General features: G+C 29.0%; 1 protein-coding gene across 1 annotated transcript in view; it reads right to left on the bottom strand.

Annotated features, from left to right (window-relative positions):
- The window catches only part of LOC129958390 (sorting nexin-19-like), a 30,670-nt gene extending 20,737 nt beyond the window's left edge, over window positions 1-9,933 (bottom strand). The window contains exons 1-2 of the mRNA XM_056070856.1: window positions 9,013-9,933; window positions 4,213-5,100 (exon numbers count right to left, since the gene is read on the bottom strand). Coding sequence (XP_055926831.1) covers window positions 4,213-5,100; window positions 9,013-9,582 — 1,458 coding nt within the window. The 5' untranslated portion in view covers window positions 9,583-9,933. The remainder of the gene's footprint in view (window positions 1-4,212; window positions 5,101-9,012) is intronic.
- Between the last annotated feature and the right edge of the window lie 15,458 nt (window positions 9,934-25,391).

Below are 25,391 nucleotides of genomic sequence, written 5' to 3' on the forward strand. Positions count from 1 at the left end.
TTCCAATTTGCTTCATTACGGTCATTTAATTATTTCAGTATTTATAAATACTGAACATCTTGTTAAATAAAATTGGATGCAAATTTAGATGTCGTGCAGTTATGAGTTATAATAAAATAAACATAAATATCTTTACAAAGTTATATTAACCTAATAAAATATTAAAGTAAATATTAACCTAAAATAAAAATAAATAAAACTGTTGAATAAGTTAAAAATGTGTTGAAATGTGAAACTCGATTGACCAAAAAGAGGTCTCTCATATGCACTAAGGCCGCAAAACGGCTCTGACCTCAGCAAAAAAAGAAAGAAAGAAAGAAAAAAAAGAGCAAGAAGTGTTATTTCTACGCAAAGAATATCCTACAAAACTGACCTTTACTTTTTCCTCATAAATCTCTTATTCTAAAAATGCTCAAATATGCTTTTTTTTTTTTTTTTCACAGTTTCAAATTTTTTAGTATGTTTAAAGAAATATAATAATCAATTTAACAAAAGCGTAATGCAAGATAAAAAGATGCAAGTACAAAAATAAATAAATAAAAATAAAAAGAATACTACACTTGGTATTGAAACTAACATAATGCAGAACAATTGGGTACACCCTTTTGTACTTTTTAAAAGATTAATTAAGGAAATTTCCAAACCTCATATTAACAATAATTGACATATCTTCCTTCCAAAACAATGGTGAGAACACCGGTCATCCTACAGCTATTGATTCTGTAGGAGGCTATTCTTAAAAAGGAAGAAATTTTGATGCTGATAAGTTGAGATACCACTCAATGCAAGCAAGTCTGGTGAGTGCATTTTATAATTATAATTTTTTAAAAAAAACTAGTTTCAAGTAAGACAAATTTGCCCATATAATACCTAAGTACCACAAATTACCAAGTTTATATATTTTGTATCCCTTATATGTAAATATTATTAGTCTTCAAATTAATAATATTTAAGGATTATTTAGATGAGAAAAAGGAACAAAAAAGTAACTAAAAAAAAAAAGACTTAAAAAAATAAAAGGGAAATCAGGGCGCAGTTGAAACTAAACTATAGCTTTAAAAACAACAGAAGCGAAAAAAAATTTTTTTTTAAAAAAGCATTCAGATTCGTCTATTTCAGACATATTGGACAATGAGAACTTTAGCATTCACAAAGAAAGTAAAATTAAACACAATAAAAATATGCCTGTATTTTTAACATCAATCATTAGTGGCCCTCAGGTAAATAAATTGGATAAATGCTCTGAGAATCAAATGCTTATGGGGCTCTGCACTTAGGTATCTTATAACTAGATTTGAAATTATTATATTATTAAATCAAGCAAAATTTATTTGGTGTATTCCCAAGCACTCAAAAACTTAGTGGAGAAATCACAGCAAATTGTAGCTGCTTGTATTAAAAAAATAAATGCAAAGTTATTATAGAAAAGTCTTTTAAAATAGTAACTTATTTGCTGCACATTTTAATAATTTGGAATATTCTTGATGCAAATAACATGATATCACTTTATTAATTTTTTACAAGTTATTCTTTTATTTTATTTAGTGAAAACATAATAAATAATTTTCTCAGAAAGAAAGAATGATTTATGCATAAACATGAATTTTTTTTCTTCATTGAAAAATAACACTTTTACCAACAATTTAAAAAATTGCAGAGGAAGACATATAAATATTTTCCTTTTATTTCATATCGAGTTGAAAATTAAAGCATTACTGTTTCATAGGCATAGAGAGGCTAAGTGGTATGTAGGGCATAGTATGATTTTTTAGGTCCCAATCATAATTAAGGGTTTAGCAAATGTAAAAAGGTTAGTATTATTATTATATTACCTCAACATACTTGGCCTAAAAAAGGGCATAATTCCACGCAAGTTATGTCACTTTGGTGTCCTCTAAGATTGGCATCTACAGTATCTATATTGCTCTTGCCCCCCCCCCCGGCTGCACTAATGTCCTATTTAGATTTTTTTTGTTTGTTTGTTTGTTTGTTTTGTTTTGTTTATTGCGAGTAACACTAAATAGACAAGACACAGGCTCGGAATAAAAAAAGCTGAACTTCATTGAATAATGAATTGCATAAACACAAGCACTGAGAAGTAAAGTATGATTCGTTCAACAATAAAGTGAATAAATTTATATTAAAAGTGCTGGAGATATTAAAAATACTGTGAAATTTTTATATATAAGAAAATTATTCTAAAAAAATCTGAGATTAAACTGAGATTTGAATTTTATCATCTTAATTCTCAAGAATGATAAAACTAAATCCTGAAAAACAAATTTCTCTAGAAATAAATCATCTGTCTAAATATTTATGATTGGACTTCAAAATCTTAAGCATAATGATGAAACCACATACAGTAGTACCAAATAACAATATATTGATTTTAAATGATGGTCAGAAATTTCTTGGAAAAGTTGATGAAATTGTGAATAGTAAAATTTAAATGCAAAAGTATACTAATGGGAAGACAAGTTAGAAGTTTCTAGGAACAGAAAACATATTTTATATGATGATTGTAAAATAATTAAGATAATCCCATATCCTAAGCAAATAAATAAACATGGAATGAACAAATTTTCTAATTTACTTCCATTACAGAGGCTGCTAACTTAAGTAGTTTGGTCAATCAATTGAGTTTTGATATGTTTATGTTTAACAAGTTAGCTCTATATTGTATCATTTAGCCTTCAAACATTAAGTATTATGATCATGGTAAAATAGATAGTTTTTAAACATTGAAAATATTTTCAAACCATAATAAGTTATTTTAAATGTTTTGTTATTTAATTTAATTTGAAAAACTGACTTAATAAATTTAATTTTTAAAGAAATTTTAACTATCATACATAACAATCAAAATTTGCTTATGATTTCTGAAAAATAATATGATAGATTAATTTTAGAATTTTCAATAAGCGTAGTGATAAATCAGGATCAACAGTCATTATATTTTCAGCTGTATCAAATACAAACACACTAATGTGCATAGAGATTATATGATTTGTCTCATTATAAGTCATTTGTAAGTATCTGAAATATTTTCAACCTATTGCTAGCTTGGGGTCAGAATTCCTCTTAGAAATGCAATAAAATTATTATACTTTACATAGCAACTCCAACAAGCAACTTAAATACTATTAAATAATAAAAGAATACTGAGGGAAAACATAAAGCACTAGGTACCTGACTATAATTTTTACATTTAAACAAGTCAAAAATTTTGAAAGAAATTTTCCTTGATTGTTTGAAGAGCACATTTACTGAGCATTTAATATATTACAGTAGTAAAAAAGAGGAAAATTATACATATCAAAAATGTTCAAACTCAACATCGATTTGTGATGTTTATTTAATATTAAGAGGAAAATAAAAAGCAAATGGATTAAGAAATCAACCATTAAGAAAAGTCATCTATAAAAACATATAAGATTTTACTTTGAAAGGAAAATTGCATTGAAGTGAAAACTTATTTTAAAAAATTATGACTAAATTTATTGAAGATTTCAAATAAATGAGTGTACGACATAGCATCTGCAATTCTTTTAAAAGATCTTCCAAAGATACAAATATATGTGAATGTAATAAATTCAATTTATCTGTGCATTTAAAATAAATTTCTTTTGGTACTGTAAACTGTTTAAACATAAAATCATTTCTATTTTAATTTACGAGTTGGATGAAACTTTAGTTTTCACATGCATTTAGAAACTTTATGACTGCAACTTTCATTAACTGGAGATAAAAACTGCCTTACCCATTAATATCATGAACCTCATAAAGCAAAAACCCAGACATTTTACCATTCCAAAAACATAAAACCTGTGAGCATGGTTTTCATAGGCTCTCTTTGCTTTGGATATTTATCAGCTATCTGCATCACTTTGCGCTCAAGATCCAAAGTATGGCTATGTCTGGTAATTACTTAAAATACCTTTTAAAGATTTTAAAAGCACTTTTTCATCAATAAAAATAATATCTGAATACTTCAAATAAATGAGTTTAGGATATAGGTGACTTTAACTCCTTTAAAAGATCACTACACTTCCAAACAACTTACATGCTACATACATATAGCTTGCCTGTAAAATTTGTTCATAGCTACTGAAGTCAAATGACAAAATATGCAAAAATGAAAGTTCAATATTATATTTTCTTTTAATAGAAAAAAAATGATAATAGATAAATAAGAACTGAAATTCAACTGACCTGAATGCAGTACAGAGTATATGGAAGGAGACCTGCCTCATTTTCTTGGAAAGTATCTACGATTTGTACATCAGTAAATAAAGTCGGTACTTCAACTTCAATGGCTTCTTCAGCTTGTTCAATGGAAGTATTGGAATTTAATTCAGACTTAACAGCAACAAGCATTTTATTGCTTTCACTATGCAAGACAATATTATAATCCTTTTCATTTAAAGCTTTCAGTTGAGGCATCTGTCGAATGAAATCTGCACTTCTCGATCTTTTAATGGTAGTTTCATAAACAGAAATATGGGAATCATATTCTGGAGTTTGCGAGTCAGTGAAGTTATGATTAGAAAGATTTATATTGCTACATGATTTGATGCCAGATGATACAAAACAAGGGAAATCTGCTGTTTCTTCAAAACTAGGTGTTTTAATTGAAAATTCAGGACTGTCTTCCTTTATTTGACAGGATTTGCCAGGAACTAAAAGTCTATTTGGAGTTTGGATTTCTGTACAATTTTGAAATACCTGGTCATCTGATAACTCCTCATTTGGCAACAGGATAACAGGTTGGCCAACAGAAGACTCTTCAGCGACAGATTTATTAACACTTTGTTGAGAGACACCAGTAGAAATATCTTTTTCTTCATTTGTTTGCATATAATTTAACAAAACTCTGAGTATTATCTTGTTAAGAAACTTAGGATCACACAATACATTTACAAGAGGGTGTATAATATTCTCAGTTAGTATTTCCACGACCAAAGTATGCAACAGAGGACTATGTTTGCTGTGCAACGATCTGTCAGACTCAGACGGGCAGAAGGAATCTAACAAAGTACTAACCAAACTCTGTAAATAGCACCATTCTGTCAAATTATCTTTTATTGCCCAGTGTTTCATCTGAAATAGATAAGACATTCCATATTCAATTCATTATGTAGATTAAAAAAAAACACCCATGAATTGTTATTTAATTAGTCATATTTATTTTAAATCGTTAAAAAAATTATTAGGTATTGAATGAGCTATAAGCAAGTATAAATTATTGTTATTTGTCAGGCCTTTTTTTTCAGTATTCATTGAATATAATGCAGTTAATTAATATATAAGAAGCCATTAAATGTATTAATATAAATATGCATTTTTAATCCAAGATTTTGTACAACAAAATTAAACATCATTGAAAGTTTAAAAGAAAATATCTTGTCACACAAGTCAAATGTGTGCAACAAGACATCCAAACATTTTAAAGAATGAAATCACTGTTTAACAATTTCAAATGATCAAACATTTCCTATGCAGAAATAGAGAGGTTTGAAAAAAGAAGCAGTAAAAATCACACTGAGGAAGTAAAATATGCATGGGTTGCGAATTAAATCCTCAATCTTTTTTTTTTTTTTTCAAAAAAAAAAAAAAGAAAGAAAGAAAGAAAGAAAGAAAAAGAAAAAAAAGAAGAAGACGAAGAAAAAAGAGAGAGAGAGAAAGAAAAGTTATTTCCACATATTATTCTGCACAGGACATTTAAAATTATGCATGAAACTTGTACAAATAAAAATCTTTCAGCAGAATTTCAAATAACTCCCGCAGTATATTTTATTTTTGTAATATATGGTGCAAATTCAAAATTCAGGTTCTATAATAGAAACATTTCAATCACATGATAACGGAGACATTATATCTTAATAAAGTCTTAATTGTAATACAATATAGAATTTTCTTCAATACTACATTCATCATTCATTATTCCATGCAATATATGCAAATTTGATATATTACGTTTAAAAAAAAGCAAGTTACTTCAATACCATGACAAAACTATCAAGAACAAAAGAATTTTAATTAAAAATTTGAGATCAAAGTTAATGACAACTCAAATTCACATTAGAGTGGAAGATTCCTCATGTATCTTTATATACAATTTAATAACCTTAAATCTAATTCTACTACCATAAAAAATAATTGATGCATCTGAATAGAATTTAGTTTTAAACAATCATCATACTATATAATTGAAATTATGCAATTTCATAGGTTACTTATAATGAATAACTTGCTTTTAAAGAGTTTTTTGTAGAAAACAAAACCCAATATTTATTCTACTTTCAAAATCGTCATTTCTATATTCAGCGCAGTTTTTAAACAGACCTTCAAAATCATCGGTACTTATAAAAAAACTAGCTTGCCTGACCATGTGGGTCTACGATTGCAGTGTTTAGACAAATCATTGCTCTTGCTGCCAAGAAATTTGACAGACAGGTAGTTGCACTGATGACTTACTGCAACTTGAAGAATGAATTTTAAAATTTAATTAGCATTTTTTTAATGCAATATGTTGTGTTCTGGAAAATTTATTGCATATGTTTGCCTGTAGAATCATTTCTAAAAATCGTAGAAGGAAAACCAGAGTATCATTGAAGAGAACAAACATTTGTTGTTCTAAAGAACTGTGATTTGTAATCTTGATGCAATTTACTGAATTTTGAGAAATTTTCAAACAATAAAAGAATTGAAGATCCGGGATTCAGTAAATCCCGTTACGTTTTAAAAATACTAAGATCTTTATTCAAATCTTCTATTTAAAATAAGAATGATCAGAAAATCTTTCTTTTTCTTTGAATTTCATTTAATTGTTTTTCTGATGAATTGTTTGCTGATCCACAGCAGAAAATATTGATATGAGGGAGAAGTTTTACTGGTTTGTTAATTTGGTAAAGAGACAAATTACAAAAAAAAAAAAAAAAAAATTCTATAATAAAAATTCTAATGACATTATTTGAAGCAAACTTTCTAATTGCATTGTTTATTTCTCTCACTTTTTTTTAGCTGTTCATTTTCAGTTATTTGTTTTGTACTTTATAATCTGTAATTCACCAAGCAATATCATCATGCAGCAAAATAAACATGTAAAATCAATATTATTTTTGTTATTTCACTTTCATAGCTTTATTTTATGTAACTGAGGTTTTGATTTTACAAATATTTATCAACTCACTGGCAATGTCAAGCAGGTTCTGCTAATTTATATTATAAAAAAATTAACGAAATTTAGACAATAATGAAACAAAGTTTTGACACAATACCATCTCATATATTTCATTTCACATTTTTAAAATATCACATACCCCAAATATTAAAAAATTATATAAATCACAAACGGCAAATCTTTGAAAAATAATTAACTTATAGGCTATATCAATGTTTCTCGAACTTGATTCACTTGCAAACCTTGTAAGAGGAAGGAAAGAATTCCTCAACTTAATTAAGAATAAATTGTTTCGAGACTTCTAATTCTGTAATTATCATGTTAATGCATACATAATAACCAAATAAACAAACAAATTTATTCTTTCTATAATCAACAAAAAAAATCTGTTAAAAGCAAACAAATACTTAGCCTCAGCAAAATACCCACAAAGAAAAAAAAAAGAATTTATTGTTTCCAACTTTCCAGTATTTAGTTGAGATGCAAACAAAACATATGCCTTACATCGGCAATTCCATTTACGATTTACAGGATGACTTATTCATATTTATTTTAGATGCTGCTTTACAAAAATTGAAAACAAAAAGCAATGGAGCAGAAATCCTTTTAAAGAAGGCCACATAAAGAAAATGTAAGTACCATCAAATAAAGATATCTAAAATGAACTATTATATGACTAGACTCTAAAATAAAATAATTTTTAGAACAACATGAATGATCCTATTCTGGAAAACTATCCAGAAAGTATATAGCAACTGTCAAGCTGGCATCGAGACATTTGATGGGATCTGGACAACTCATTTACATGAACATGCTTTCTAAACTTCAATGATTTTTTTTAAAAACATATGTAAAGAAACATACAGAATACAAACAGAGACTTGAGGTTCAAAGTGTCAGATTTAAACTGAGATATTGACTCTCTAATAAGAGGCAAACAATATGAAAAATCCTAATTAATTAAAAATAAGTCCTGATCACATATTTTTAAATTTTCCATAACAAACAAGTGAGTAATAAATATAGTTTTTTGCTTCATAAACAATATATTTTTAATCTGTTTATAGTAGGCTTTAGTAATTATTGACATAAAAGTTAAAAATATATTTTATATATATAAGCATTTGTATTTTTTTATTTGTATAATTAATTAATGAACTTTAAAATATTTTATACAACAGGTGTAATGCACAACATACATTATGAAATTATTTACAATAAAACGTATTATATTTATATCATCTATGTTTCAATATTTAGAATAAAAATTTTAGATAGATTCGAAAAGATACTGCTGATAAGAATGAATATATATAGACATAACACTTATGAATACAGACAATTGACATCAAACACATTTAATCATATTATTCCATGTTAATGAGGTAGAAATCTCACTATGCTTCTTTTCAAACATTCTTTGATAATTTAACTAAACAAGCATTTGAATATTTAACACATCAATAACATTAAAGAAAATGCATATAATAAAATACAAAAAAATATATTTGTAATATTTTCATTAATAAATCAAGGAAATCCATTTTAAACTTAAAATTGTAGCCAAGATTCTAAAAGGACATAATGTAAAACATAAAAACATTTAGATACAGTGCAAATCTATGCTTGAATAAAGCAACTTGACTGAAAGATATCATTTCCTTTTATAAATTTATATGACCTTTATTTCATTATTTTCATTCATATCACAGAACTGTAATTCATTTGATTCAAAGTATATTTTCTGTAAGGTTTTACCCTCAAAATGACAGTTTTTTTTTTTTTTATTTCATTAAAACAAAACTAGTGAAATATAAACCATAACTTACCTCAAAATTTTCCTTTTTAAAAATGTCAGATTTCTTCTTGGCATCCACAAAGTGAGAGAAAAAGTTTAGATAAACTTGTAAGATAATATAAGAAAATTTCTTTTTATCAAATTTTGATATACTTTGACACAAATTAATAAGAGTTTGATTGATACTTGAATTCAGGTAAATCGAAAACTCTTCATTAGGACTTATTTTCTCATACCAGGAACGAATATAATGACGAGATATATTCAAAACTAAAACATTTATTTCACTTTCTAAACGTGCCACATCGCCACAGAACTGAATACTGGAATGAGAAGGCGGTGGATCATTGGTTTTAACAAATAAAATATGCTTTTGGAATAAACAAACTACTTGTTTTCCAAAACGAAAACAATAGAGCAGAACACCCCATATTTTTGTGATTACAAGAACAACAACTCGTTTATTTAATATATAAGGAAAATTATAAACATAGCTGTACACTACCAGTATACACGTTATCAGAGCAAATATGGTACTGAAATTATCTATCAATAAAAGCACGAAAATTGCTAATATAACAAAAATCAGCTCTGAAAACATCACATTGCACGATCTTTCGAAATTTCATATCCAGGATACTTTATTTAAAATAAGCATTGGAATACTCTCTTTAAATAATTGGGTTATTTGCATATTTTTTGGAAAAATTTTATTAAATCCTGATTTAAACAACAAATCCTATTCATTTTGGAGTTGATCACTAATTTTATGCTTCCAAACGTTCGTTCTGTTTCGTTTCCTCTAAAACAAAACACCGACAAACTTCCGAGTGTGTGTGTGTGTGTTATAAACATGCAACTAGCGCCTGTCACACACTCTTTTGTTATTGGTCAGAACTCTAAAAATAGATTTAGAGGGAGTGACTTCCCCTTTTTTTACTAGGAGGAGAATCTTCGAAATTAAGTATCACGTGATTATACTTCGAGTGCGTCATCAATGCTCGTGAGCAGATAGTTTTCTTTACTGTACACTTTGCCAAACGTCCGTCTAAATCTAGACATATTAATGATTGCCTTTTAATGAACCGAACTAAATTTTTCTAAATTATTGTAAATGAAATGTTAAACTTTCAGAATTTAATTGTCTGTAATATACTGGAGGGTATTAATAAATTTATGAATATTATTTAGCTATGAATATTTATTTAGCCTTTATCTATGAATATTATTTTCTGGACTCAATGAATTTAATCGCATTCAAATTTTTGATCCCTCATCATTTGGAAAAACTAAAGACTTAAAATAAACACAGTGAGATTAACAAAATGATTACTAAGCCTATAAATAGACCGATCTCATAATTTCGAATAGTGGTCTGATGGCAAGGAAAACCTCCGCCCTCCCAGAACCTATACTAGTGAAAGGTCAGGTGAGAGTGGATAAATAAAATATATTGCAGTTTCCCGCAATCAGATTTTAAGTTATCAGGACAAGAATTATGATTTTTCGACCACTATCAGCTTCGACTTTCAAAGGAAGGCACAGAGCTGATATCTTTATTAGTGCAAGATATATTCAGAATATCTAATATATTCAGAACATCGAGCACTTCGTGGAAATGTATATCTTCACAATGTTGCTGAATGCCGTACAATATTATGAAAATATTGTAACAATACTGTAGGGTATTTTAAACTAATAGGGATTCTTCAGGAATAATTTATAAATTATTTGAAGTTATTTATTTCATAATAGTAGAAATCGTGCCTATTAGATCGATGTCAAATTGACCCGCCTCCGTATAGGACATACGCGTTTCACTCATATACACCTCATTTCTGGAGATAGCGCGCCCGTATGTCCCACTTGTCATACTAATTTTACTGGCAGACATATTTTGATCGAGTGTCCTTCTTTTAATTCCCATCGTCAGAACTTTTTTAATTGCTCATCTTTTACCTTGCGTGACTTGATGGATGAAATACACCATCCAAATCTTTTTAATTTCTTGAAAGCTATTTGTTTTGTTTTTTCAGTATATTTGATTTTTCTGTTTTTTTGCTTGCATTGCAAATTTTTAAATAATTCTGCCAATATTACCATGCTTTTAGCGCACATTTTAGAAACTAATGTTGATCTTTTGGCATTTGATTTCTTTGATTTTAATTTTTGACCATATGCATGGCACAGTTTAGCCAATTATGGCTCTTGTGCCAAAAAATCTCAAATACCAAATACCGTGCCTATTAGATCGCCTAGTTCTCATCACTGCATATCAATAAATATGATTAAAGTTCGCAATTACCGCAGGATCAAATAAGAAAGGATAATAAAATCAAATAAATAAGGATATAGATGAAATTTCACATTTAAATATATTAACCTCCCGTGTTAAAGCAGCACTAAAGTTACTTTGTGACATTCTTCGTGATTCTGAGACGGAGCCAGATGGCAAAGATGACACCTGAGCTGGCATTTCGCCCTCTCTCCAAACTTCTCTGACAATACTAATCGAAAGAAATTTCATCGCAACATCAAGTTTAAGATAAGCGAGGCCCACAAAGAAGGAAATTCTTTAAGGGTATCTAGTTTCGAACTTGTTAGCTTTCCGACCGAAACCGAAACTCTACCACTAAGCCGTGCAGCCCAGAACAAATTAAAAACAACCTATGAAAACTTGTTTGCCTTCAAAAGCAAATAAGAAGCCAAGAATAATTTTTTAACTTAATACCAGATGATGTTTCCATACGGCAAAAAAAATTTAATACTAACTCATAAATCGATAATAATCTGTCCTATAATATCCAATCGAATTATTGACTTTCGCATAAAGAGAAAAAATGGCAAGGCGAAGGGGAGAAGGGTGATACCAATTTCCCAGTGTTATGAATTATGAAGTAAAAAATATCTACACATTGAATATATTTGTAATATCCAAAAAGTAAACTGCCATTTTTTAGCTCGATAATATTCTTCCTCAGATACAGAAAAAAATATCTTTAAGGTAATATTTGAATTTTAAAAAAAAAAAATTGGCGGGAGAAAGTATTTAATTTCAAATTTTCATTTATGCGGCAGAGAACTAAAAGAAATAACTTTGAATTGATGCGTAAAGAAAATTGGTGGCTCCCTGGACATAATTTGATCTTTTCGACCTCCAGTTACCATTAATGACATAGAATTCCTAAATAGAACCCTTGCTTGATATCACTTTTTCATCCTCATAAAATTTGAGATTACAAAAAAACATGAACAAATTGACGTTTTGTTCTAGTGGCTCCCTCTAAGATTTTTTTAAATTTTATCAACACCTCCCTGCCCTTTCTCCACTCTCCTATACTGTTGACTCTGCAAGAACTTATTCGGGCATTCTCAACTTTTTTCAAAGCAAGTAAACATTTGTCAAATAGTATTGTGGTAATTTTTTTACGCAATCCGGAGGAAGAAAGGTTGTTATCTCTCGTTGATGAAATATTGCTTTGTTTAAACTAGGGAATTAAAAAAATGGCAAAGAGATACTTTTCATAAATAATCAGGATTTTTAACCCATCAGCTGCATCTTTTTCCAAAATTAACTGTAGAAAATGCACTGGTACATCAGAGAAAAGCCGTATTTATGCTGAAAGTCGCAGCTGAGTTCTTAGGGCACGATAAAAATGAACTCTCAATAAATCGATATAATTTTCAAAGATACTGGAAATACTTTCATAAGAGGCTTCTAAGATTAAAGTATTATTTAAAAAAACGAACCTAGTTTCGTATCCTTTCATTTGGATGATAAACTGCCACCTGCTTTAAATGTGAAAAATTTAAAATGAAAAACTTTTTACTGTTACATATGACGGCCAAGGCAAATTGTTCGAAATGCAAAAACTAGGAAAATTTTCAAAAAATGAGCAATTTGTTGTTATTAAGATTTTTCTAAAAGAGGAATTAGGAAATATTAGGAAATAAGGCTCAAATTCTGCTTCTGACAGGATAGGTTCCAACATAATAGGTTGTGTTAAAGGTACGACTATATGTTTAATATGTTAAGAACAGTATACAGATAGAGAGATAACATATTTTCGAACATGAATTATCTCGACTAATTGTTCAGATACTGGTTTCTTTAAAAATAATTAAAAAAAACTATAATAATTTAAAAAAGAAAATTGTATGGAAGGAAATAATCACTTAAACAAAATAGGTAGCGAAAAAAATACTGAATAATATGAATAATCTTTATAATACACTAAAAAAAAATAGTCGGAACTCGTAGAATTATGTGTAGTTTTTATTTTATTGCCATCTGAAAAGAACTTAGACTTGGCAATCAAAATCTGTCACCAAGGCCACCGAGCTCAATAGAAAGCAAAGGAATTTACTTCTTCAAAATGATTTTATTTAGACAGTTATTACTTCAATAGTGTCTGAAGTGAAAGGTTAAGTAAAGATTAAGGCTGAAGTGAAGATTTAAGGAAATGTGAAAACATAAATAAAGGCATTTCGTCAGTTGCTTTGAAGAAATTTTGCAATCACTTGTGGTGTTTATATGATGAGTCAAGCGTTTTAACAAATTGTATACAAAATGTTAACATAGCAATCAAAAAGCGCAGTACTGGAGTTTGAAACGATAAAATTTAGATTCTGAAGGAAAATGTAATGAACATCATCCTAATGAATAAGTGTATATATATATATATATATATATATATATATATATATATATATATATATATATATAATTCGATCTAAAAATTATATTTATTCGATAAATTGTGAAATTTAATCTCGGAAGTTTAAATTTGTATTCAAATTTGGTGTCAGGGAAATTCAAATTTTAGAAACTGGGAAACCCTAGGTCAGTGTGACCTATAAAAGGACGATGATATAAAGTCTAAGCAAAAATTACAAGCACTTATAAAAAGACACCATATGTCTAGAACGATAAACACTTTTGATTTTAACATGCAATAATTAAGTCCTGAGTAAAGAGAAATGTTGGACTACTTTTCAGATAACACATTTTTAAATAACTATTCGGCTTAGTTGCCATTTTTACTTGAAATGAAATGAAAAGACTGTAAAAGCCTTTTATTTCCTTTGTTCATCCATGCTTCCAGAAATGACACACTAATATTTCCAGTAATGTTAATTTTCCAGGAGGAAACTCGGATCAAACTCCAGACTCAGCTACAAAATTATTTCTAATTGATGTAAGAAACCAATACGGTTACTTTATCATTGTTGACTGTTGTGTCTTGAACGGCATGGTTATACATACATTACAGATTTGTTTCATGTAACAGATATTATAATCTAACACGCTTACATTGTCATGGTGTATTGAATTGAGCAGCATGGTTATCATACAAACTGTGGGGTTTCTTTTTCGGCACTAAAAAGTTGAGAATTCCATATTGATTCGACCAAAATATAATGTGTGTGTAAGTCTGGTGCGTGTTAACTCATCCCTGCTCATCCCCAGGGCACACTTTTTTTTATCTTCTTTAATCACAGATGTCCTCACATACATTCATATTACATTTACATGTTCCCAGATGACACCATGATATGAATATAAATGAATAAACTACGAAATATATCACTATGTACATGTTTATTAAACAAATATTTAATTTATTAATAGTATTATTTATTTTCATTATGAATTTGTTTTCCCTAATAAACAATAATTTGGACTGGAGAAGATCAAAACTGTTTTCATGGATCAGATATCTTCACGTCAATTTGGCACCAGAAATTTAAAAAAATGGAGTGTCAGTTCAAAAGTGGTCATCTGACCACCATTCGAAATTACGAGATTCAATCCTAAACCCGTTTGTAAATACAAGAATGCTATCCGTGTAACTTAAAACGGGGTGTTAATCCAACTAAATCAAAACTAGAAGTACCAAAGCAGCTAATTCATGTAATTTTTTTTGCGTAAATCAAAATGTGTAACAATTTTTTAATTACCGTAAAATTACTTGAAAATTACGGTAAAATAAATCAATGGTTATGAAGTTCACTAGCATTATACCGAGACAGAGGTGCAAACTGAAGCAGACTGTTGACTAAAGCAGATTCAGATTTTCTTGTATACTTACACAATATGGTACGTTTTATGTTAAGTTTTGTCTTACAGCGTAGAAAATAGAAAATCACTTTGAATCAGTTTCACTTAACTTGAATTTGAATCTCTTCCCTTTATGCGACTGAGTACAATCGATAAAGATTTCCAATTTCGGTGTCTAGACGAAGTACCAAATTTTAAATATGTAACTTTTTTTCATTTTTAAGTAATTGCGTTCACATCCACACAGACATAACACCTCTCCATGCCCCTGCGACTATAATCTTAACAATTATTTAAACAATTTATTGGATATGGTCTCCAAAAATGTTGTTTTTGAATTCAGGGAGTTCTAAAAGTATGAAGAATCATCGATATGTGGAGGTCGAATTCTTTGATGCTTGCAATATTTTCTCTATGCATATTTTATAAAATGAAATGTCTGGATAAATATAAAAAGAGTTATATTATTAAATAAAGACCAACTAAGCCAATAATGGATATTAATAAGAACGCATAGTTTTTGCTTTTTTTATTGTTAGTGACGTTTGAAAGCTACGTAATCCAGATACGAATAAGCTATCTATACTTTTATCTTCTGATACCTAGTGACCTAGAGGCTAAAATTAATCATTATTTCAGATAAAAAAGTTTGATTTCGATTAACATTTCAAAGTCCACCAGTAAAAATTTGATTAAACTAATCAGTCTTAACCCACACAATTTATAAAATATTTTTCCACAAACCGTTGATTTATTTAGTGCATGCGAACTTTATTACTTTGTTAGCAGAAATTACTTATCATATTTTCATTGCGATGAAATAATTTGCTTTCATATGCTAATTACTTTGAAAGTGAGAAACTGTCTTTTTTAGCAGCATGTATGTGTGTGTATTATTAATCTATGGTGGAGCAATGTTCATCACTTAAACAAGATTTATTTAAAATTTCTTTATTCCTCTTTCAAAGAAAGCACTGAATAATATATATGTTATGGTAAGCGTAATTAATCGGTTATTATTAATAATAGCAAATAAAAGCGATAAATCGATTTATCACATTGATCGGTTATTATTAACAATAACCGATTAATCACATTGACTGTAACATATATGTTTAAAAACAAATGAAATTATACTAAGAATACTTACTTTATGGGTATTAATTGTTGAGTGAGATTTGGAATTATTAGATCAAATCAGTATCAAAAGTTGCTGGGGATGAGCATTTATCTTTGTGTTGAAAAATCAGTGTTGAAAAAAATAGAGCTCCAGTTGAAGTGCGTCTGCGCTTCGAAACCGAGACTTTCACTCTTTCAAAACAGCATTGTGATTTAATTTTAGTTCAGTTATATTAAGTTGTGTCAATGAGGAGTGCCGAATCCCACCAGAAAAAGAAAAATCTCGATATACTATAAAAGTGCATCAAATAAACATTGAAATGCGGAAAAATATACGATTGATGGGTTTAGTTTCCAAAAATAAGGCTCCATTCAACGTCCGACTCCAACACTTTCTGTCGCCAGGGTCGGATTAATTTCTCTAGGTGTTTTTAGACAATATAAGTCGGTAGGTCCTCCCTTCCTCTTCTCAGTTTCATAAACTAGATATTTAAAATAATGAGCTTTATTTTAATCTATATATATAAACAATTTTAAAACAAAATTGTAGTAAAATTTAACAAACTGAAATAACAAAACATTTAATTTCGTATCACGTGCGAGAGAGTAAATTTTGATATCTCGTCTAGAGAAAATTCAAAATAAAAAAATTTTAAGCTATTTTAAACAAAATGACGAAAAAAAAAAGGCAAAATGTTTTAACACATTTCAAATACTATTTAATTATAGAAGCTGATTTTAAAAAAAATTATAAAGCTACATATCCTTTTAGAATTTAAAAACAACGTGCAAAAGGTAATCAGCAATATTAAAAGAATACCGTTACAAAATATAAATAGTATTTGATTTTATTTGAACAAACTCGAGTACATGACACTCCTCCTTTAAAATTGGGAGATCCTTAGGTAGTCCTATTTTTCGTTTATGCAGATGCTATATCCCTCTACCTAATAGCTTACACCTGAACTTACTTGGTAAACTCATTTGCCTTGGCTGATATTAGTAACCACCATAAGATAGGATAGAAAATTTCTTATCAGTACGGAGAAAACAGATTACAGATGGAATACCCTTGAGGCTGGGATAAAACAAGATACTGATAAAACATTAAAAGGAACCGATGCGAGAGCTGAGGGGCGCTGAACTAAAGTGGTTTCGTAATTAACGAGGATTCTCTGTTTCGCTTACGCAGATAATATATTGTCCTCCTGCGATGGCTAAACCTTGCACTGTCCGGGTAAATTCATTTTCCTTGTTTGATATCAGTGACTGACAGACGATCGATTTTTAAAAAATGATATAAATTGGAGGAAATAGATTATGGAGTGAAATATCCTTGGGGTCGAAATCAAAGAAGACACGAATCATCTATACTTATCCGAGAATTCAGGGGTGTAGGATTATTGTGGATTTGAAGAAAAGATAGGATGTCAATCCGTTGTTGACACCTTAGATAAATTGGTGGACGGTCGCAATGTCAGATAATCTGCTCTGAAACTTGTCTTTTCGTCTATTACATTTTTTTAACTTTCGGGTTCATAGATCACCATAGGTTATGGAAAACATTTTTTATAAATTTATTAAATAAAATATCCGAAGTTGCTGCTTTTCTGACGCAGTGCATTTGGTAAGTGAAATAACTAATTTATTTATAATATGACTTTCCATTTATGGATTAGACCTTAATTATAAGAGCCAAACAATTTTAAGATGTCGCGCTCAATGGTTATAATCTGCAACTTAGCTAAAAAAATAATTATTTTTATTATTGTGCTTTATTTATCTATGTCATAATTACTAATATATTTTGCATTAATTTAAATTGGCTCGAAGGAAATTCAGAAGCTATGAAAACAGAAAAGATAAATTAAGAAATAAGAAAAGGAAATATTTAGAGGGTCATTGGCCAATTTTTTTAAATCCATAGTAAACCAAAAGAATTTAAAGATACTAATCGAATTGAACTTTTATATTTAAGAAATACATAATAGCATTTTTATCGTTTTCAGTCGTTGGGTTGACCATTCAAAACATATCATAATATCACATACATGGATATCAGATGGAATAAGGGGGGGGGGAGAGAATTGAAATATTGATTTTTCGAGTTTAAATAAAAGGCAATTGATCTGAGAGGAAAGGCTTACATAAGAATATTATAGGTATTAAAATGCATTAACGTCGCGGTTGTCAACCATTAAGATAGCTTAATTAGAAGAGAAGAAAATTTTTAAAAAATGTAAATTTGGATAAATATTTAAAATCAATTTTAAATTTGAGCAAAATTTTTACATTTCCACGAAAGAACATGTTGTAGAGGATAGAATATCTCTCAAAAATGTCAGATAATTTTCTGAATCGATTTTTAAAAAAATCTGCTTTATAAGGGGGGGGGGGGACCAAGATCGTAAGAAATTAATTAAACTTAATTTTCTGTCTGACTGAATATCCGAAGAGGAAAAAATTCCTACTCTAAGAGTGTTGCTCCACAATTAGAATTAATTTCTAAATGGTAGCTATTCAGAAAATGATGAAGAAATCAAAGTGAAAAATCACGTGATACTTGATGTTCGGCAAGTGTGGAAGCAGAGGCGGAGATAGCAGGGGGGCAATTGCCTCCCTGTCGGCAGCGTCTTGCCCCCGTCGGCGAGAAATTCAGAGTTTCGTCGTTAAAAGTGTTTACTACTTCAGGATGGTTGTAGAGAGATGAGTATTATCGAATACGATTATTTAAAAACAGCCTTGAAGTTAATATATTGTAAACAGTCGAAATATCCAAGTAACGATTAAGGTATTTTGACTATATTTGGCAAAATAATCTATAGAGTGGTAGGTCGATAATATGATGCATTTTGCGGACAATTTTTGATAGACAAACTAAGAACTGAATGCAATGGATGTCGAAGATGTTAAGTTCGCAGAATTTCAGACATCTGTTTCAAATGTCGTTCATTCAGCTTATAATTTGTACTACTTTTGACATATAACTGACAAGCTAACAAGTGAATAAGATATCGATAAGGTGATAGGCTCATTTTGTTGGCAATTTTTGATTGGCCGACTATGAACTCAATGCGGTGAGTGTCGAAGACTTTAAGTCGCCAGATTTTCAGACATTTGATTGAAATGTCGTTCATTTATAATTTGTACTAATTCTGGCAATATATCCGACTGAATAAGACATGGCATTCTGCCGACAATTTTAAGGCGGCCGACTGTGAACTGAATGTGATGAATATCAAAGACTATACCTGCAGATTTTCAGACATTTGATTCAAATGTCGTTCATCAAGCTTTTAATTTTCATTACTTTTGGCAATATAACCTACAAGGTGACATGTGAAGAAGACATAAAATATATCACATTTTGTCAAAAAGTTTTGATCGGTCAACCAAGACTTCAATGCGATGGATGTCGGCGACGTTAAGTCCAAATTCTCAGTCATCTGATTTAAATGTTATAATGTTCATTCAGCATATACTTTATATTATATTAAGCATAATAATCAATAAGCTGGCAAGTGATTAAGACGTCACATTTTTCTCGACTAATCTTTTTCCCTTCGGCCAAGATTTTATCATAGATTATGGGAAAAAATTATTTTCATCGAGCACTTCGATTACCTGCCAGTGGAATTATTACAGAAATTAAAGCTTTTATATTATTCATGAATAGGACGATAGAGTTGTTTTCCATAATTCATCATTCAAATTCAAGTTCTAAAATTAATCGTCGTCTTATTCATCTAATTGTTACTTACTCGGTAACGAATTGGTAAATTTATTTTATTCATTTCGCAATGAGAATTGCTTGACTAAAATCTAGTTAATGGTTAAATTAAATTTAATCAAATACTTCTTTTTGACACGGTTGTGCATATGCATGCTGAAAAAAGTTACTTTACTGTAGCGAAATTATGTGACTTCATTATAAATTATTGAAGTAAGTAAATTGTACAATTGCAAATTAAGTTTATTTACAGTAAAATATCTGTTTTCTTTCGCAATTTAATTTACCAAACTACAATTATTACACTAAAGAGGTATTATCGACTACAACTGACGACAAAAAATATTATTTGTGGTATGGTAGCCTTTTAGGTACACTAAAAGAGTTTAACAAAGTATGCACTAAATTTGTTAAATAAATTACTTCCTAAATTATTCAAACTCTGCATTCAATATTATGACTATGTAATCGGGGAACGTATCTTTTTTTTTTCTTTCAATTACTATTCGCAGTTAAAACTATATGATTTCAGATGTTTCTAAATTTTTAATAGACTTTATATAAAGATGTCTTGATAAAAGAATGATTAAAATTGTTATTCATAGAGTATTCATATATAACACATTAACCCTTTGACATACGAATTTACTTAACTTCCTAATTAGATGATAGATCTTATTTGGGATAATTATTGTTATTTTAATCCCTAGAATAATATAAGGGCATTTGAGGTAATGATACGTTTTTAAGTGATTTTTGCATTTTAAATTACTTAATACTTTCCCTGAATTGCAGATTTAAACTTAAAAATTTAGTAATTCCATAGCGAATCAGACTCGTCATTATACACGAAAGCGTTAAGAAAAACGAATGCATGTAATTGAGACTCACTTTTTGAGAGGAAAATATTAGTTTGCAATAACTTTGAATTAGAAAAATACTTAACCATAAGAACGCATGCCTAAAAATGAAGATAGAGGAATTCATATTCAAGATCTAATTGTTTCTTAATAAAATTCACTGGTTTTTTAAGCCTAAGCATATATTGAAAAATAAATACATGGGGGATCTAATGTTTAAACAGAACATTTTTCATATCGTACATAAAATGGTAAGTTTGTACATATATTTACAAAATATTTTCCCCAATATTCTTAAGAAAAGACATCATTATATCTTTTCCGCATTCTATATTGATCATGTCAGAGCTATAGTAATTTTTTTTGTATTAAATGTAATTTGTTGTACTTTTGTTGCGTAATAAAATCCTCGGATTCGAAACATATCTGAATTCCTGCTCGTTGCTGCAAATATTTTAGGTGGGGTGAGCTACGTTGAAAAATCGATTTTAGGTGAAAACATCGAATATTTTTTATTTATTATTTTATATTTCTGAAAAAGTTTCTTTTATAAAACTTTTTCTTTGAACATTTATTTTAATAGCTTCTGATATAAAATAAGAGCATGCACTTGTTCATTTAGCAAGATACTTCATTCTGGCGCAATCTGCGTTTCTATCTATATACTACAATCTAGAAAGGAATATAACATATTTTTTCTAATTTTAGATCTCAGAGAAATTAAATCTCAACAGTCTCATAAGGAAATAGACTCAAATATTGACAACTTTTTGATGATCATTAAAAGAAACTGAGAATATTTTTTTACAAATTCCTTTGTAAAGTTTTAACATTTAACAATGAAAGAAAGGATCAGCATCTAAATAAAAAAAGAAGTTAAATAATACTTGATTTTCTTTAATTAAATGTAAAATTAATTATTATGAGTTATTTTGAAGCCAAATGAGAGATATTGTGCTTGCCTCCCCGTCGGCAAATCTCTGCCGCCGCCTCTTTGTGGAAGCCCTACATCTTCTTATATATCACATCGAAGGTATATATTTACTTGACATCAATGAAAAACCTGGCGTTTAGAAATAAAACTAAATTGTATGCTACTAATTTCGTTTACATTTAACGAAGTACGATTTTTTATGTATCTTACTCTTTTGGTACAAAATCGTTAATCGTGCAAAGGTTGTCAGCAAAATATGAAGAAGGCATCAGAAAATATCAGATCTTCGACCTACTTCTTAATTTGTCTCTCCATTTAATCTCCCTGAATCTATGGTAATTAAGGATAATTCAGGGCAGTAGTTCATAATTTGTTACGGCTCAGGAATATAAAGTCAAATTATAAGATAGAAAAATTAAGATGGGAGAAGTCAAGATATAAGATAAAAACATCGAGATGGGAGGGGTGCAAACGCATAAATAGCAAGATAATGACAATGAAAGAGAAACGAAAGGCCGTAAAGGAGACATACTGGGTTTTTTTCACGAACGAAATTAGATTTTTAAAGTAAGGTGTGGTCATAGTGCAAAACTGATAGCTGAAGACATTTGAAAATCCACAAGAAACTGGACAACACAATACAATCATACTTCACTATCACTGTAACATTTCAGTACCTAAGAGAGGGTGGCATTGTGAAAGATGGTTTGCACGGCCAGGACTTATTATTATTTTGCATTCTCTGGGAGGCCCAATGTCTTAGTGTTAGAACGGTACGACAGGAGAACCTAGCACATATTTTGGGTGGAAATGGTTCCTGTGTTATTTTTTGGCAGGTATTCACCGTAACAAGGAGTCCTGAAATATCTAGTATTTTGTTCTTTCCATTATTTTCCCATCATAGTGACCCTTATAGCGATCGCATTTTGTGTTTGCGATTATGTGTTCTATATAATATTGCTTGTTTTGTATTCTTGGTCTCTTTGAACAGAATCAAAGAGACTATCAGAATCTTTTTATCAGTAATTTATCAGTATCAGTAAATATAATATCAGTTCGCGGATATAACATTTCTGCGTTCTCATTTTACTTTGGACAAAGGGAGAATGAGTAATTTGGCTGCATATTTCTCGAGTCTCAGAGAGTTTGCCGACGTTTATTTAGATTGTTAATATCAATTACTTGCAATTCATCTAGACTTTTCCCCGAACTGCAGACGTTAAATTTCTTCACACTCTCTTCTTTTCATTTCTAACCTTTTGGATGCGAGGATATAATTTCTTTTGGCCACATCTCCAACAAAAGAGCATATGGGTGAGAAATCTGGTCTGATTTGAGTGTATTTTGACAGTGAATAATGGAGTTTTTTTTAGGGTAACATTGAATAAAAAGACTGATTTAAATAAGGAGAGCTTTCTTTGTGAAATTATTTTACACATACACGTACGTGTGCACACGCATATACATATCGAAATATTATTCAAAAATTATGCATAGAACTGAAATATGAAATCGAGAAAATGTTAAAAAACGAAATATTTATTATTTTTATTTATTTAGTTTTTCTTTGTACTCTTTTTTTTATTTTTTTTCCTTATACCACTTATTTTTTTTTCAAATGCTTTTCTGAAATATATATTCATAACTTAAATCTTAGTTGATATATAAATCGCGAACAAAAATTTTAAAAAAGAGAAAAGTAAGCAATTTGATCACACAAGTAAAAACAATGGTACAAGGATAAAAGGAGATGTGTCGAAAATTGCGATGAATTATCTAATTTAAGGAAAGCTGATGCATTTCCTTTAAAATGGAAGAAAAATTTAAACCATATGCAGCGTATTCAAAACTTCTTTAATTATATACAATAATTTCGTTTTTTTTTTTTTTTCCATTATAACCAGATTTTTTTTAATTATTCCTGCTATCTTAAAGAGTAAAAAACCTTTATATTTTAGACACCTTTCTATATACAACTTATTTTTAAAAAATGTGTTTATATAAGCAAAAGAGAATTGAAATATTTTAGATAAATGAAATAATAAGGAATATCCAAAAGCACACACACACACACATAAACATAAGAAAAAAAGAACCATTTAAATATTTTTATATACAAAAAGCAATATGATTAACAAAATTTTATAAATGAACTTGAAATATCCACATTTTTTCAGTCCCATTTATCAGATATATTTTATTTTACTTCTATTATTTAATTTACCAATTTGATCTTGAAGATCCGCCATTTTCATGATGTATTTTAATGCAGACAACATCACAACTGATTCCTTCGACAAAATATTCATAATTGAGCTTCAAATAAAAAAGCGATAGTTTACTCTAACTTTTTATTATAGAATTTAAAAATTACGATTGGAAACAAAGAAATCAAATTTATATTCAAAAAATTTATATTCGTAAAAATTTCAATGATGATGAAAAGAAATGTGAAGATTAATTGAGCATTTTACTTCAAATTTATTAAGGAAAAACTAGACATTGTTTTTCCTGCAAGGTTAATTATGAGGATATGGAGGAAAATTTTTCGAACTGAGTCTGAACAATCAGTTCCTTTTCTTGTATAGCACAACCTTCAATCGTCTGCAAGGTAAACTGGTGAAAGAAATGCATTCCAACAAAATTATTTTCCCACAAGTCTATTCAAGAGGAAAAATAATTTTGTATTTTTTCGGAATTTAAAAGTTAAGGAAATAAAATCAGAAATTAAATATAAAAAATGCATTTAATTCCTTCTTGAATAAAATAAATTGAAATGAAACAAAACTGAAACAAACATGGTACTCTATAACCTTTAAAATTATGATGTTTAGTTAGAGCGGAAAGTTAATTAGAAGCTGACTAGATCTTAGTAAAAATTTATTTTTAATATTAAACAATCGTAATAAATCATTATTTATTATTAAATAAACTTATATAATTTTAATAAATAAAACATTAAAATTACATAGTTAAGTATTTGAATAGCTAAATCTTTGAAATAATTTTAAAAGCAATGATTTCAATAAAAATATTAATAATAAATAAGCAGTTTCAATAAATAAGCAGCTCGTAATAATAAATAATAAAAATAGAAATAATAAGTAAGCAGTTTTAATAAATAAGCAGTGGGGTGTAATGCAGCAGGCCTCCATGCGGTGCACCCTGGTTAACACTAAATCTGCTACGGCTTTGCCTCCTTCCTTCTGTCTGACATTTTACTGAAAATTTTTGCAAGGCGTGTAAAATTTTGAGACTGCTTCAGTAGAATGCTGGCGGCCTCTTACATGAAAAAAGGACTCAACTCCAAACTGTTCTAAATAAGAAGGATGTAGATGTGTGTTTCCAATGTTGAAGCTACAGGCCATGACTGTTTGCCCGCGTACTTGTATTGGCTTGGGCTTTGTATTGTTGGGCGGATAACATCAAATTTTTGATGCTTCTCATCTTGACTCGTGCTCTGCACTTGTGTTTTTAAACTGTAAAGTTCAGAAATATTGGAAGGATAGAGATCTAATGGCGTTATTGCCAATCTTCTGGACATTTGTAATAAATAAATAAATAAGCAGTAAACAGCATTTTAAATAAAACCGATAAATCACGATTGTAAAATAAAGAGTATAAGTCACATGTAACGTATTAAAAAAAGAAGTGAAAAATTATTTACTGCCTTTTTGATTGAATAAATCGTACAACACTAAAGTGT

The sequence above is a fragment of the Argiope bruennichi genome, chromosome X1, assembly GCF_947563725.1.
Source record: "Argiope bruennichi chromosome X1, qqArgBrue1.1, whole genome shotgun sequence".
Classification (NCBI taxonomy): domain Eukaryota; kingdom Metazoa; phylum Arthropoda; class Arachnida; order Araneae; family Araneidae; genus Argiope; species Argiope bruennichi.